Source organism: Gavia stellata, chromosome Z (genome assembly GCF_030936135.1).
Source record: "Gavia stellata isolate bGavSte3 chromosome Z, bGavSte3.hap2, whole genome shotgun sequence".
In the NCBI taxonomy this organism is placed as follows: Eukaryota; Metazoa; Chordata; class Aves; order Gaviiformes; family Gaviidae; genus Gavia; species Gavia stellata.
In genome coordinates this window covers 45,197,820-45,214,387 of record NC_082637.1, presented here as the reverse complement: position 1 = coordinate 45,214,387, position 16,568 = coordinate 45,197,820, and the positions used below count along the sequence as shown (strand labels likewise).

The window sequence follows — 16,568 nt, the reverse complement described above, 5'->3', positions numbered from 1 at the left end:
AGAAAAAAATAAAGCGCACTTAATCTAATCTTTTCTATGCCATGGATGAGCACTTAGATTTTCTGGTGGTCTGCAATGACCATTTTCATCCTTTGACATCTTTTGGTTTTCATGTTTCGGACTAAAAATAAAAACTATTTTAAAGAAATCTCATGTAAACAAATCATCAAGATGGTGACTGTATTACATAAAGATGTGCACAACTTATTGTATGCTTACATCCATCACAAAGTTTCCTGAAGCAAGATATTTTATTACTTATGGTACAAAAAGATATACTAGCTGTTAATAATGCCGTATGTCACATCAGTGAAACGTAGCTTTTTTGCCAATTGTAATGATATGTGTATTGAAACTGAAATCTTAGCATCTTAGTGGTTTTGTCTGCTTTTTTTAACAATGTAGTCACATGAAATATGTTTATTTTATTTCTTCAGCTGACATCTGAAATGTTTGAAGCTGATCTTGAAAAAGCATTGCTGCTAAGCAAACTGGAGTATGAAGAGCACAAAAAGGTATTTGCAGGATTCATCCTAATGTAAAAGCTGTACAAGTTTGAGACTTGAATTTTAAAAAAGTAAAGCAAAAAACCTAGAAGTACCATTTTCTTGCTGTAAATTGTTTGCTTCCACTGTTCAGATGCTTAAGAGTTCAGAGAAGTATTGTGGTTGAAAGAAACCATATATAATAGTATTAGTTGTAGGATTTGTTTTGTGTTTTTAATTGGCCTGTAAAGGTGGAAAATTACTTTTACTTTTTCAATTTTCTGGCATATAAATGCGCTGAATTTTTTTAAGAGTACAACAAGAGATCCTGACCTCCTTCAGAAAAAATCCAGCACACTTGAAGAGTAAGAGAATCAAAGCACTGACTTCTCCTTAGGCCTTAAAGTGTTAGTTATGGTTGAATCATTTGCATTTTTGCTAACATCTTTTCTCTGTTTTGAGTGTAAATATTTTAGTTCTTACAAGCTGTACACATTTTCTTAGCTGGTCAGGATGCTGTTTTCTGAGTGGTTCTTATGGAACACTGACAAATCGTTCTGAAAAAGTATGCTTAGATGAAATTTTTATTTCTAAGAGGAAGTTGCTGCTTATTTGCAATAAATCAGGAGCCAAAGTAATGTTATGAAAATATGTAAATTTAAATATAATTACACGTCATAAAGAAATTAAAATTGCACATGCATTTTTGTGCCAATATCTCTGTACAATACTTCAGGTTTTTGAGGGGGAGAGTACCATAGTTCTTGAAAACCAAGGATAAATTTTTAACTTGCATACTAAAAGTTCTTTTTTAAAGTGAAGACAATCCTCAGGCATAGTAGCATAGCATCATTTGCAGACTTTTTGAGAATTACCTCTGAATAATTTAAAATATATACAGTACGTGAGTATGCTGAACAAATCTTCTTTCTATGGAAAGAGAAGCACTCCATTTCCATCTTTGCTTTCTATATAACACTTTTTTTCTTAAGATTATTTAACATTTAAGATATAAAATAATCTTAATTAAAATAATTAATTAGTATTTAAGATTATTTTTAAAGAACTGGGACATTGATAATTTGCTATGAATGTTAATATAGATGTGTGGGGAGGTGGGACTCGAGTTCAAGTGGCTATCATGTACCAGGCTGTCTGATTTCAATAGGTGTAAGGTCAATTTGTAGACCATTGCTGCACACTAATAGCTCTCTGACTTCTACAGAATGAGTAAGCGTATTTTGAGAATAAAAAGAAGGTGCAGTAGACCTCTGTTTTTTAAAGAAAGTACTAACCTGCATTGTGTAGCACTCTGCCTTCCTGCATTTGACTACCATGTGTTCTCAGTTTATGAGTTTCTGGATAAAATTTGATGTAGGTGATTGTGGAAGTGGAAGTATGAGGCTGATAGTTCATTTGCTGTTTAGTGAAAAGCAATGCTCTACTTCAGAGAACAGAATCGATGCTTAATTGCTGATGTGTTTTGCACTCTTTAAACCAATCTGAAGCCTGCAAATTACTGTTCAGGCTAAAATCTCCTTCAGTATATTACCACTATTTTTTTTCCTTTATAAAGCTTCAGGAAAAAATATTTGGGTATTGAAGAAAATTATAGCAGTGGGACTTTATTCTTCTAGGAATATGAAAACGTTGAAAATACTTCACCTCAGTCAAAGTCTGTGAATAAGAAAGAGAAAAAGAACCAGCAAGGAAAAGACAAACGTCTCACTGTGTCTCTGAAAGACTTTCAGTCAGACAGTAATATAGGTATGCCTTATCATACCATATGAGCTGCTCTACTTGGAATTTTCATAGTGTGTGTGCTAACAGCAAAATGCCCTTCTGTCTCTGTTCATTAATACTGTGTTTAAACAAACACTAAATGAGTTACAGTTAGTGTGTCCTACCAAGTCTGAAAGCTAAGTGCTCATTATATAATAATGGGCTAGTTAGAGTAGCAGGAAAAAAAAGAAGAGGTTAAGGAAAACATAATTGCATGTAGTATCCCTGGGGTGGGTGGTGGACTCAAACACTCTTAGTGTGACTTTTTTTTTTAAATCTAAGTGGGTTTTCTTGTTTTACTAATTTTGCACTCCTCAGGCAACTGGCTTTCTCTGTTTCGTGGCTAATAGCAAGTCATTGTTTGCCTTTCTTCATGATACTGGCCTTTATTAAGATGAGTAAATACTGAAGTAACTTATGCTCACTATATGCATTATTTATATGTTTTAAATTCTTTCATCTGTGTCTGTAGAGCAGAGATTCTGAATTTCAGTGTAGAAATCAAGGTAGATGCTAGAAAAGGAAGAAAGCATTTGTTTTCTAAGCGTCTTCTTTTAAGGATGTTTTTATCTAAATCTACAGTATTTATTAAACACATTATTTCCAAATAATCTGAATAGAGGAAAAAGATTGAAAGCCCAGCAATCTGGAAGGCATGGAAGGCATTCAGGTATACAGTGAGATACGTGCTATAAAAGCCTAAATAGACCTAAAAAGAAACAAACCAACAAATTCCTTAGGTGTCTGTACCAAAGACACTGCCTTCCACTTTAACAAAAGCAAATGAATATGGGATGCTACTTTTGATTAAACACGCCAAAAGATCTGGGAGAAGAGGAAAATACAGGGGATTGATGTAATACATCTTGGCTTCTAATGCTTTAGTAATGACTTTTTTTTATTGTGACTTTGAGAGGACAGTTGATGTTGAAGAACTCCAATAGATGGAGTTTTTCCCAAAATGTCTTGTTTCAATAGCCAGCTGTACAAGATTTGAGTAACTTACTGACATCATTTTTTTTTCTATTCTTTTCAGATAACCTTGCTAAAAAACATGAGGTAAGTCTTATTCAAAATAGTTTATTACAAAAAAAAAAAAAACCTCTTATGTTTAGAAGGTAATTATTTTGGCACTTTCTGTAGTGGCAATCACTTATACATTCTGAAACTGACTGATTTCTATTTGGAAAATTTTTACAGATGCAGATTTAACAGAGATGTATGTCTGCAGTTCTTGTATCTTGAGTACTTAGTTTTGGCTTTCTTAGAACTACCTCTTGCTTCTTTAGTTTTCAGAAAGTCTTTGATGCAACTTGCAGATTTAAAAGCATGTTAAAAAATACCAATTGTAGTACAAAAAGAGAAGCAAATTAGATAAGAAAGTACTGTGATGCTACTATGGTGTGGTGCAGTCCACAAATATTAAAACTCTTCTAGAGGGAAGAATAGTTGCTTTCTAGCTCATTATTAACTTATATGTAAAAGAAAGATATGTTAAAGTACTTATTTTTGACAGGAACTGAGCTCTTCCCAGTCTTCATTGCATGACGGAGGATTTTTCAACAGGCTGGAAGATGATGTTCACAGAATACTTGAAAGAGAGAAAAGGAGAGTCCAGCTCACTGATTACAGTGAAACAGATAACTGTACATCTCATGAACACAAGCAGGCATGTAAAACAGCAGTCATTCTGAAGTGAAGAAGTTTGCCTAATGAAGCTTATTCAATGATCAGAAGGGAGCACCTGAGTAGAAGAAAGCACAAATCAAAAGCATGATAATCTTACAGTGTTGTGGGTTTTTAAATTCTTTAATATTTTTATCTATCTGAAGAGATATTTAAGTGACTTGATTTTTTTTTAACACAAAACACTTGGGATTGAAATAATTTTTGCTCCACAGAAAATGCTCATATTTATTACTGCTTTTCTTATCCTTTTGGTATCTATTCACATATACCTCTTCAGTTTTGATCAAAAATTCTCTTCTCTAACAAACAAATAGTTGCCGCTCCCAAGAATCAAATTCATATGACTAAACTACTAAGAAGTGATGTTTTCTTGCTTATAGGAGAGTATTTTAAAAGATGGAAAAACAGAACGACTAAAGCTTGAGCTTGAAAAGAAAGATGCAGAAATTGAGCGACTGAAAAATATAATAACTCAGTGGGAGGTATGTAGCTGATAATACCTTCAAATAGTAGACAAAATTTTAACATTATTATAAATTTATTTTAAAATGTGACAATCTGTAGAGACGCTTTACACTGTCCACAGATTATGTATTTACAAGAGCAAATTATTCCACATGAAGCAGTCTTTCTTGGTAAGTAAGTTAAGCATCTAAAAATAATCAAAAGAATCCAGACAAAGCATCCAGAAATAAACTTCATTTGTGGTGTATCAGTCACTACTTGTTTTCTAGTATTGCTGTTTTCATGGTCAAAAAAATAAAGACATAATCTTAAGACTAAGCAAGATCTTGAGCAATCTGATCTGCTTAGGAAGTTAGCTGTGCTTTGAGCACGAAGTTGGACTTTCTTGGGTCTTTTCCAACCTATTTATTTTTTAAATTCTACTAATTTTTTCTTGCATTTAAGAACTACATATTGTTGGGATTTTTTGTAGATTCAGTCTGGTATTTGAAGTGGTTAAAGAAATCAGCGACTATTTTGTCAGGTTTAAGAGAAGTTCCTTTAAAGCTGCAGTGTAACAAGAATGGAGTCCTTTATCTTATTATATCTTTTCCTATTACATACAAGTGAAATTGGAAATCAGATTCACCATATGCTAAAACAGACAAGGAAAAAAAGATTTGTTCGTGAATAATTACATGGTATTGCTATATACCAGAGCAGCTAGGGAAAATGTCTCTGTCTTCCTGTTTTCAGTCCATGTTAGCATTGTCTGGGTAGCATCTAAAGCAAAAAAGGCAACATTTCTATGAGGAACTGGCATTGTAACAAAATACAGTAAAACAGCATAGAATTATTTTAAATTATTTTATAACTAGTTTTATTCATTGCTTACAGTAGACTGAGCAGGTTGACAGATTGGGAGTTTTGTGATGCTTCAAAGAAGTACTTCTACACGCAGTAATAAAGACATGAACTTTGTTAACAGCTGTTTTCATTGTTTGCTAGAGTTGGAGTCCATTCTTACTTACCACTATCAGCACTTGATCGCATTTGACAGAATAAACACAATGCACTAGAATACTGGTTGGTTGATGGATGATGACAGAGCTGTTCAATTTTATGAACTTGTCCAGAGACCTTAATACAGTTTTATATGGCCATGAAAGGTCTGGCTTAAATGTAAGTTAATTATCCTCAAGGACTGGTGTCATACTCAAAGTGGAAGACAGTAGCTTCTTTATTACAAAAAAAGTATGTCTGAAATTAAACTTTTTTCAAGAGCCTACAAGAACAAACTGTATGAAGAGACCTGTGGCAGGAAAAATAAATTTACAGCTAAGATACATGGCTAGAACTAACATTGGTGGCCAGTTAAGACTGACTTCTGAAGAAAGTGTGGTGATACCGGATTGATTGGAAAACCCAGCAAAAATAGGTTCTTGAGTAGTAAACTGTAAAGAGTTGAAAAGGAAAGGAACTGTAATGTAATAACAATAACTGCTGAATAAAATAATCTGTAGAGCAGCAGGATCTTGTCCTATTTGCCAAGTAATATAGCAAACTATTCATATTATCTTTGTATCTAGAAAGTGCATTATAATTGTTGTGCATTATAATTGCAATTTTTCAGGGACAAACCACAAAGCCCTTGATGCAACAGGCCTATATACTTCAGGCAGACCTGAGTGGTGGTTCCTGCACTGTAAATGCACTGACGTAACTTTCTTATTTTAACTTGCTGTAAGCCTTGTGCTTGCCTTTTTTGCTCGACTCTCAGTTGTTAATCCACTTCTCCAGTTGTGTATTCCTTACTTTGCCAGTGGTTTAATTAAGACATAGATGATCTTAAAGGTCTTTTCCAACCTAAATGATGCTATGATTCGGTGATTCTATAATTAGATTCTCTGCAGAAGTCATCATTTTAAACTGTAAGTCTGACTCTTAAGTCATGCTTAGTTTATAGAATACTTTATTTTTAGTAGGGTATATATGTAATAATTCAATCTTTTTAATACAGGCAAAGTATAAAGAAGTAAAAGCAAGAAATACACAGCTTCTGAAGATGATGCAAGAAGGTGAAAGTAAGAGCTTTATCAGGAAATTTAAATGTTCTTTTAAAAACTTGGAACTTTCAAAGGAGCTTTTTAAAAATAACTTAACTCAGTGTCAACTATAAAGAACTAAGAAGCTATTAATTTGCAGCAACTCCAGTGAATTACAGAATTCGGTGGGCCACACAGTACTGCATTTCTGTTATATAATGAAATAATCAGTTGCATGTTGAGATAATTCTTTGAAAAATAAACTGTTCAATTAGGTTTTAGGTACAATGATTCTTTAAGTTAGACTTTCTTTTGCTAGTGACAGTTACCTGTTCTGGACTGATCTCATGAAATACCTGTTTAGACACACTGGAGGAAACTGTTCAGTTCTTGCACCTTTGCAAGCTGTGCTTTGAACTGTTGGAAACATCATTCTACACCTAAGCAAGTCTTTTGCCACACAGTGAACAGGGATAGTGAAACCACAGGATTATATATGCAGCTGTGTGTTAATTTTCTTCTGTTATAATACTATTCAGAGGTTTTATGAGTCAGAGTTTGTTGTCAAAGTTTGGGGGGAAAAAAAATACAGTCGTATATATGTAAATACCCTGGTATCTTTATACTTGTTATGCATAGTTATGCTTTAATATTCCTAATCTTGCTTGATGAAGTTGTTTGAGTCTGTGATGCTAGCCACACTGATTTTGTTACAAAACTGCCTTTACTTTTCAATTTCTTAATTTAGCTCTTGAATGTAGTTTTTTCTCCAGGCTATATTTGCAGCTAAAAAAGAGCTCAGTTTTTTTTCTTCAAAGTATTTTTACAAAAACTATGTCTAAGCTAGTTAAAATGTTCATAATGTGATTGATAATTGGAAATTTTAACTTGGAACTTTATTACTTCAGGTCAGTGTCTGAGCCAAAATGAAATATTTTCATCTTTAGAGGAAAGAGATGTAGTTCTGAAGGTTTTTCTTTGTTTGTGGAAAAGTAACATACTGTAAACCAAGCAATTTTGTGGGGTTTTTTCTACAGTCTGAGTATTTTGTATTTTGGGGAGAAGAAAGTTCATGGCAGAATTGAGCCTTGAAAATAATTCATTTCTCCATACTGAGAATTTTAAGTTGTCAACAGACATTTCACAGACACTAGCTAAATAGTTTAAACATCTCTGTATTTGAGTAAATAGAAGTTTCCATAGCTATGTCTGAGCTCTTATGTGAAACTTACGATCCCAAAATCTTGATCCATTGCCAATATTCAGTTTTCTGATGGACTTTGTTCACAATCCACGCTGCTTACGAGGTTAAGTGTGGGGTAAGTAGTGCAAGGTTGAGGTTTAATCTCCGGAACTTTTCAAGCTGCTGCTAATGGCACTGGTAGCTAGTGGTTGGTCTTGATTTACAACATCTACTGTTCTTTTAGCAAAGACGGCATTTAAAGGTAAGAAAACATTGAAATAAAGCGATGTCACAGTGCTGCAGATGAAGACCTGTAAATCTAGAAAAATCCTTATGCTGTATCTTTCTCTCTGTAGTGAAAGACAAAGCAGAAATACTACTACAGGTTGATGAATCTCAAATTATCAAAAATGAATTGACTGTACAGGTAAGCAAGAATTTGTAAATGTAAATTTCATGGGTATTTCAAAGATGCTATTTATTTAAGCAGTGTTAGTGGCGGGGGAGGGAGGAAGCTGAAACAAAAACTTATTTGAAGCAAAAAATGTTACATTTCATCCTTAGCCCTGCACTGTATGTGTCAGAGGACATGTATTATGTAAAACTCCAGTATGACTCACTTAGAACTCTTTCTGGAAAGACAGCAGACCTCAGCATGCCTGAAATGATTTTGCCCTGAACAGCACCTTAGGAATATCATTCTCTGGTAACCCAAGCTAGGAAGCTCAGAAGGGTGCTTCAGAAGATGATTCTTTCCTGGGTGGCTTTTTGTTTTGGTTTGGTTTTTTTACTTATTTCTAGTCTCAAGTTTACAAAGACAATTACTTATGACATGTTAGTTGGCAAGTCACTGTAGTGGAGAGCATGCAAGATTTTTATGCTTAGTTTTTGGTCTGCACAGCAACTGTTTGTTCTAAGCCCTTGATTTGTCCAAATGTCTTACATACAACACAGTACTATTTTTTTGAGGGTAATGTAGTAAGCTTACCTGTGTTGCATAATACTACACCAGTTAAGTGTTTTATGGAATAAGCTAATGCAGAGTCCAAAAATCAGAAGAGTTTCTACCTTTATAGCTTTTCTATATCATTATACAGGTAAACTAGTAAATGTTGCTTGGGAAATAAAAGTCATTAAAGTCATTAAAGAATATTTTATATAAGGATATTTTATAAATTCATATTCTGTATTTTTTTAGGTAACTGTACTTCATGCTGCATTAGAGCAAGAAAGATCCAAAGTGAAACTACTGCAGGCAGAATTAACAAAATATCAGGTAGTTATTTTCTGTGTTTGTAAGCTTACCTGTTCTTGATATAGCTGAGACTATAATGAGGTTATGTGCTCTGAACTGACCTATTAGCTCTAATTTTTCCTGTTAAAAAAAAAAAATAGCAGTTCATATTGTAGGAAAAAAAACAGTAGCAAAACTAAAGCACGGTTTTGGTAAGTTGAAGTCTACCACTGTTGAGTACTTTAAAATTTCTTGAAGTATGCTAGTCAATAAACATACTTAAAGCAACAAGTTGGTTTCACTGTCTATATCTAACTGTGTGTAACTGGACTACCTATAGACTTCATGGCTTTTTTTGCCACATTCTTTCTTTGGTTCTGTATCTTAGTCCTGTCTCTAGACAAATCATTGTAGGAGATTCACAGCAAGTTGTGTTGAAATATGAGTGATAAGATCAGTATCTTGCTGACTGTGCATATGCTGTTTTGTTCAACTTGGCTGCTAATGCACCCCATGTTAGTAAATTTCAGTTAACTTTTGCATGAAGAGTATGCTGCTTAACATTCTGACTTTTTTTGAAGAGTGGCAGTTTTTGTGAATATGGATTTGTACTTGCGCATGACTTGACACATTTGGGGGGGGTTTGTTTTTGGTGGGTGTTTTGTTTGTTTGTTTTGACTGTGACCTTTTGCATAGGTTACAAGGGGAGCCTGTAGTATATAACGGAAACTTCTAAGGTAGCCATGCAGTCTTTGGCAAGCTATCCTATTTCAAGTTGCAGCACATTGTGTTGGAATACTGTAATTTTGTGAAAACTGGCTCATTAAGCCGTAATTACTCTTTCTGAAGCAACAAATCTTTTCTGATTACATCAAATTCTTTGGCTAGTATTACATGGGGTCTGTACATAATCTCGTCTTTCTGTTGTCTTTTTCTCCTTGTCACTTTACCGCAAGTGAGCAAGTTCCTTCTTAAAATTGTCTTGCAACAGTTGACAAATATATATGCTTGTTCAGGCCCTTACAGACAAGCCGAGTGCCCATACCACTAATTAAAACTAAAGTAGATCTCTTATCGAATTAATTGACATCACTGCTCTGACTTAAAACTTCAGACTTTGTTTGTTTTCCCCTCCCATCCATGCCTTTGCTAATGTTAAGTATTTTTCTCTGTAAATAGAAATTTGTGAATAAGATAAATTTATCTTGTGGTTAATTGTAATAAAAAAGATTAAGAGAATAACAGTAAAAAAAATAGAAAAAATGGTCTTTGTTATATGCTCAGAAATTACTTCAAAGTCACCTATTTTGTTGCTCTTTTTCACCTTACCACCCCGTGCCACATGCCCCCCCCCCCCCAATCTGCCTTGCAGGGATTGTTATTTCTGCTTTTATTATTCTCTCCTATAATCTTGCAGGCTGACCAGGACAACCCCTCTTACATTACTACTTTTTGTGGCATTGTCTGTGATAACATAAGACCCACTATTTTTATGGAATAGTGCTTTGAAACATAAGGATGCCTTTCAAAATAAAGTAACCAAAATCTGTGGATAAAAACAAAGAAATAAAAACCAACAACAAAAAAAAGCAGTAAACCAGTGTGTTTCTATCCCTAGATGTTAACATCTCAGTTATGTATCCTATAAGTGCTTTTACTGTTTTGATTTATATAACAATATTTCGTGTTCAGATGAGTTTGCGGCCCATAATAGTTGTATAATTTAACAGAAGTATGCAACTTAACTCCTGAGGTTTTTTCGTGTTAATTTATAGTTCTTTATATCTGCATTTACTTTGTATATTAAAGTGTCATGTCTAGTATATTAACTAAACATTTGTTTTAATTCTTACAGAGTGGGAAAAAAGGGAAAAGGCACTCAGAATCTGACCAGTGCAGGTGATCTTCTCTGCCACCAGATTCAAAGCAAAAAAAAAATCAAATCTTTTTTCAGGGTTTTGCAAAAATTTATATATTTGTTGCACAACTGCTCAACTACGCAGCTTTTGAAGATAAATTAACAATTACTAGTTTGTTTAACAGTCTGAATAATTAATTTGTTATTAATTTGTTGCACTTTCTGCTACAGAAAAATTAGAAAACTAGTATTCCAGCAAAGCTGAAACTAACTGTAATGCCATTAGTTTTTCATCATTCAATAAAATTTACTCTTCCATTTCTGTGTTTGAATTCTTGCTTTCACAGAATTTCTCAATTAAGAAGACTTAATTTAATGACTGTCAAGATCCAAATGCAGTAGTATGCAAATGGTCAAGTTTCACCAAATCAAAACTGAAAATGAGACAGCTCATGCAAAAGCATCTTGCTGTTGCTGAATCCAGAGCTGTTTAAAAAAAAAAAAAGTCAACAGTCATTATTTCCCCTCCCTGTATAGGACATCACGAGGTTCAACAAGGCCAAGTGCAAGGTCCTGCACCTGGGTCGGGGCAACCCCTGGTATCAATAAAGGCTGAGGGATGAAGGGATTGGGAGCAGCCCTGCAGAGAAGGACTTGGGGATACTGGTGGATGAAAAATTAGACATGAGCTGGCAATGTGCACTCGCAGCCCAGAAAGCCAATCGTATCCTGGGCTACATAAAAAGAAGCATGGCCAACAGATCAAGGGAGGTTATTCTGCCCCTCTCCTCCACTCTCGTGAGACCCCACCTGGAGTACTGCATCCAGCTCTGGAGTCCTCAGTACAGGAAAGACATGGACCTGTTGGAAGCAGGTCCAGAGGAGGGCCACAAAAATGATCAGAGGGATGGAACACCTCTTCTATGAGGAAAGGCTGAAAGAGTTGGGGTTGTTCAGCCTGGAGAAGAGAAGGCTCTGGGGAGACCTTCTTGCAGTCTTCCAGTATACCAAGGGGGCTTATAAGAAAGAGAAGCTTTTTAGCAGGGCCTGTTGTGACAGGACAAGGTGTAATGGTTTTAAACTGAAAGAGGGCAGATTTAGATTGGACGTAAGGAAGAAATTTTTTACAATGAGGGTAGTGAGACACTGGAACAGGTTGCCCAGAGAAGTTATGGATGCCCCATTCCTGGAGGTGTTCAAGGTCAGGTTGGATGGGGCTTTCAGCAACCTGATCTAGTTGAAGATGCTCATGGCAGAGGGGTGGACTTAGATGATCTTTGAAAGGTCCTTTCCGCCCCAAACCGCTACTTTGATTCTAAGATTCTATTATCTGTATCCTTTTCATATGTACATGGGTTTCAGCTGCAAAATGTAGAAGCTGACATGTGAAACTGCCATGTAAAAGAGCTTCCCTACCTTTTATATTTGAAAAGTGCCCTATGTCATTCTTCAGAGCTTGCCTAGTAATAAACAATTCCTCTTGAGCTAAGAGACAAAGCTCAAACTTTTTTTTTGTCCCATGTTAACTGTCAGTGAATGCAATATGGCTATAAAAATGCAGAACTGTTTGTGCAGCACTGAATGTAGTACTAAATCCTGGGATCTTACTTATTTTGGAATAGTTGTCAAAGTGAAACATTACAGAAGTACAAGTAGGAGCTGGCTGACTAGAAAGAAGGTAGAAACTCGCTGTCAGTTACCTGGGAAATCAGCAGAGAACACAGAAGTTGGAGGGAAAGAACCACAGAAGAGACTAAGGAGAGGAAAAAGCAAAATACCTGTACATCTAAGAATAGAAGACTTTTAACTGAGACTTTTTTTTGAACATGCTGTAGCACTAAGCAATTTCCAAAGCAAAGTATTTGCAAATACAGCACTTCACTGGGAGGCAGGAGAGGAAAGTGGGACAGAAGTCTTTATCAATAAAGGTACGATGAATCTGTAAAGCTCTTGCAGTTAGCAGTGACTTCTGAAAAGTAATACCATGAAGACACTAACAGTGGAATAAGACTTTTCTAAGAAATCAGACATTATAGCTAATAGTCCATAATTACTCAAATTTCATAATAATACTGGAAGTCTTACTGTGGCTTCACTGATTTGTTTGTCCTACCTTTTCTTTGTTTTTTTTTGTTCTCACCAACTCTTTGAAAATAATTTCCAAATACCGCATCCTCAGGACGGCACCGATACCACTTTTTCAGAACTGTGAACCCTGTGATCACACAACTGCAGCATCTTATCCTAACAGATAAAACAATACTGGGTGGAACAAAGTAATCTGTCTTGTTAATAGTCAGATTCAAACTAAAAGCCCTTTATCTGGGGAGGTGGTACGTTTTTCATTATTTGCTGCCCCACAGGAAATATTTACCAGAACAGAACCAGGACTTTTTTCTAATCAAATCAGTGGTGCCTATAACTTTAAGATGTGACTTCTTCTCCAATGTGTTCGTATTTGTAAGCAATTTTGAATTAGGAAATCCAGAATGTACACCTGTTCCCAAAATCTAATCGGTCTGTTTCAAGGTGTCATTAAATTGCTAAATTATATTTGGAGAGAATAATTCCAAGTTCTATTGCTTCAGCTGTCTAGAAGCCAAAGTCCAGAAGACTGGCTACCTGCTATCCTACAAATTTGTCTTCCTGTAAGTTTTAATTTGCCTATCTGTCCCTATTTGACATAGGGATTTTTTGGTTTGTTTTGTTTTTTTCTTTCAGGATGGTCAGTAAAAGCTTTCCCCCACCACCACCCCAAACACTGTACAACTAACCTGTGTTCTTTTTTTATGCTATTGAGTTTGACATAAACGAAAATTAGTTTGTATAATGGTTGCTGTTTAACAACAGAAGGAATTCTATTAAAATGAAACAGAAGTTGAAGTGTGTGTTGTTCATGTCCTCAGAAAAAGCTCATTCTGTTTTTAAGTGCTAAAGAAATAGACACATTTCTAGTTTGGGCAATGGTGAATACAGTTCTCATTGTTCACCACAACTCCTTTCCCTGTTCACCACTTGGTGTATTAGCTGGTCCAGTATAAATTACACAGAAATTCTTCCATCAGCTGATTTGTTCTCCACTATGTTGCTCTTACTTGTAGATTATGACTCTTGGAGGAAAAAAAAATTGTATTTTCTCATATCTATTCCTTTTACATTTATAATAACTGAATGTTCATAAAGAGAAAGCTTTTTCTATAGCTGTTGCAGACTGTTTCAGGAAGGATACTCCCAGTATACTTTCTTCTGAAAACTCAGCAATTGTCTTGCTGTTACTTTCCCACAATGAGTCACTTTGGACTGTGAGTGCATATAACTTGGCAATAGCCAGTTTCATCATTCTGGTTTCCTGTACAAATCTTCAACAGTATTCTGTATCTGTCCTAGTTGCTTTAAAATAAGCTGTAAATTATAGACATAGCAACACAATAAACCTTTTTTTTTTAAAAAAAAAAAAGGCTCATTGTAAAAAATAAAAAATAATCAGAATCTCATAACCAAAGGTGAGGTGAGAAAGCCAGAATAAATAGAAGGAAGAGAAAAAGGCTCCTATTTACTGAACATTAGAAGGAGTTTAGACTGCATAGGTTCTGTACTACCTTTAAAGCGGGCGGTTAAAGCAATACTACAGATACAAGCTTCCCATGCTCAAATTAGGAATGCTAATGAATTTTGGAGGAAAAAAAATCTGATATTATTGGAACTGAGGTGTCTTTGCCCAAAGAGATTAAAACCTCCACACAACAGAAGTTAGGGAGACCAAGAGGCTGTTGGAAAGACCAAAGTACAGGGTACATGTAGAGTGGAGCTGGAGAAAAAAAATTGCTGGGAAGGATATGACTAAATACAACTACAAAACTTTAAATGTGATTTTTGTGACTCAAACTGACAAAAATAAATAGGGATAGGGCTTAGGTAGTAGAGTACAATTGGAAAAACCTGTTAACCAATCAGGATAATAAAACAAATTACTTTTTTTTCTAGACTTCTGAGTGTGTGATTCTAGCTAAGAACTACCAGACACAGTTCAGAAGCTCACGGCTCTACTCCTGTCTAATGCTACTTTTATGAAGATCTTTAGTGTCTTCCAAAAAGTAAAGCAAATCCCACTGAACGTGAGACAACAGCATTTCATTTATTAGAATTACTGATGAGCTGACAAGGATGTTGCCCTCTGGTTCAGATCTAACAAGGCATTGTTCTCGTGGTTTGCTACACTAAAGGCAGAGTATCAACAGCAGAAGATAATTGTTGTCTATCCAGTTACACTTCAGCATGCAGCTTTTTTAATTTAATCCCTTTAACTGTGTCTAAAACAAAGAGTCCTAACCTTTGTTCTGACGAGTCAGGAATGGGAAACAATATATAGAACATCTTTTTAAGGTCATATGAAAGTAGAAGTCTATACTCTTCCCTTATACATTATGGATAAATCACAGGTGTTTGTGTTATGTTTTGGTTTTAATATTCAGAAATATAAGGAATGTTATGCATTGTTTATAGCAAAACTTGGGAGATCTTGCATGTAAGTTTTACTGTCATTAAATGACCTAAGACCTTGTCTAAATTCAAAATTGCGTCACTAACTTCAGGTAAAACACTAAACTGAGTTTAGCCAAACTGGTTCAATACCTTTTACTGATATTCTTAATTTGGTTCAACTTGACCTGGGCCAGTATTTTCATTTTGATGCAAAATGCTTTCTGGTCACTGCATGTTCATTTTCAGTTTGTTTCCTTCAAGCCAATTTAAATGCCTTTGCATTGGTTTAAATGAACTACCTATGGAAAAAATACCAAACTGAAGATGTCTAGTCAGAGTTGGGAATTAAGTTGAACTTCTGCAGTAAATACGTAACCGTGAGTGAGGAAAACGCAGTGGCATAAAAATGAAGCTGCTCTCTCTAATATTCTGAATTACATTCTTTAGCATCAGAAATTGATGAAGAAAAGTTGCACAGATGGTTATAGAAGGGGGAAATAAAAGCACAGGTGGAAGGATGTGAGAAAGAAAAGAAAAAGCAAGAGAAAAGAAGTGTTTAAAAAGCCATCAGCCTAAGGAGGATTAAGAACGCAAAATTCTTTGCTGTATCATTTTGATTTTCCATGCATTGTGTATAAGCTGTGTTCTCAACTATCAGATTGTGAACACATGTCCTGTTTTAGGGTATTTTCCATCTGGATGCTTCCACTACTGGCAAATGAGCTCCCATATCCCTGTTATCTCTACCAAAATTAAGACAAAGAAACAACCATTCTTTGCTGAAATTTCCTCTTTGCTTAATTAAGAACTGCCGATAGCTTTCAAGTTATTTTCTACAGATTTTTAGTATCCTTGTCCATTGTAACAAATATACATCAGTAAATAAATATACAGCAGTAAATAACACTAACGAGTATTTGTCTAACTTGTCAATTTCCACTAACCATAACCAGGTAGCAGTTGTGCTACTCCAGTACAAACTCTACTCAAGTAACAATACAGTCAGCATGAGCTGTATCTGTAAACTAAGAACAGCCTGGGATGAGGAACAGCTCCTTGCACTTTGATCTGAGCGATTTCTGCTTGAAATCACTGCTTGATGGCAGTGCAAAACTTTACTTCATTATGTCCCTCACCGTGCCAACTGATAGGACAGTGTAGCACTGGCATGTGTCGAAGTGCTCTGCTGCAAGCAGAATTCAACACCTTGTAGGGTCGTGACTAATGTGGAGAAGGAACAAGTGTGACCAAGGAAAGGCTTAGTGGTTAAATATGCCTGGAATTATTTTTGCCTGCAACAAACCAAAGCTCTAGGAGAGGCAAAACCTGGAATTGCCTTCAGCCAGTCTTTAGTATTCCTATTTTA

The 16,568-nt window shown here is 35.2% G+C and overlaps 1 protein-coding gene across 2 annotated transcripts in view; it reads left to right on the top strand.

Annotated features, from left to right (window-relative positions):
- The window catches only part of GKAP1 (G kinase anchoring protein 1), a 29,763-nt gene extending 18,742 nt beyond the window's left edge, over window positions 1-11,021 (top strand). For both annotated transcript variants that reach the window (XM_059833813.1, XM_059833814.1), the window contains exons 4-12: window positions 438-515; window positions 2,123-2,252; window positions 3,304-3,326; window positions 3,784-3,936; window positions 4,337-4,438; window positions 6,421-6,484; window positions 7,985-8,055; window positions 8,827-8,904; window positions 10,718-11,021. In XM_059833813.1, the coding sequence (XP_059689796.1) occupies window positions 438-515; window positions 2,123-2,252; window positions 3,304-3,326; window positions 3,784-3,936; window positions 4,337-4,438; window positions 6,421-6,484; window positions 7,985-8,055; window positions 8,827-8,904; window positions 10,718-10,765 (747 nt within the window). In that variant the 3' untranslated portion in view covers window positions 10,766-11,021. The remainder of the gene's footprint in view (window positions 1-437; window positions 516-2,122; window positions 2,253-3,303; window positions 3,327-3,783; window positions 3,937-4,336; window positions 4,439-6,420; window positions 6,485-7,984; window positions 8,056-8,826; window positions 8,905-10,717) is intronic.
- The last annotated feature ends 5,547 nt before the right edge of the window (window positions 11,022-16,568 follow it).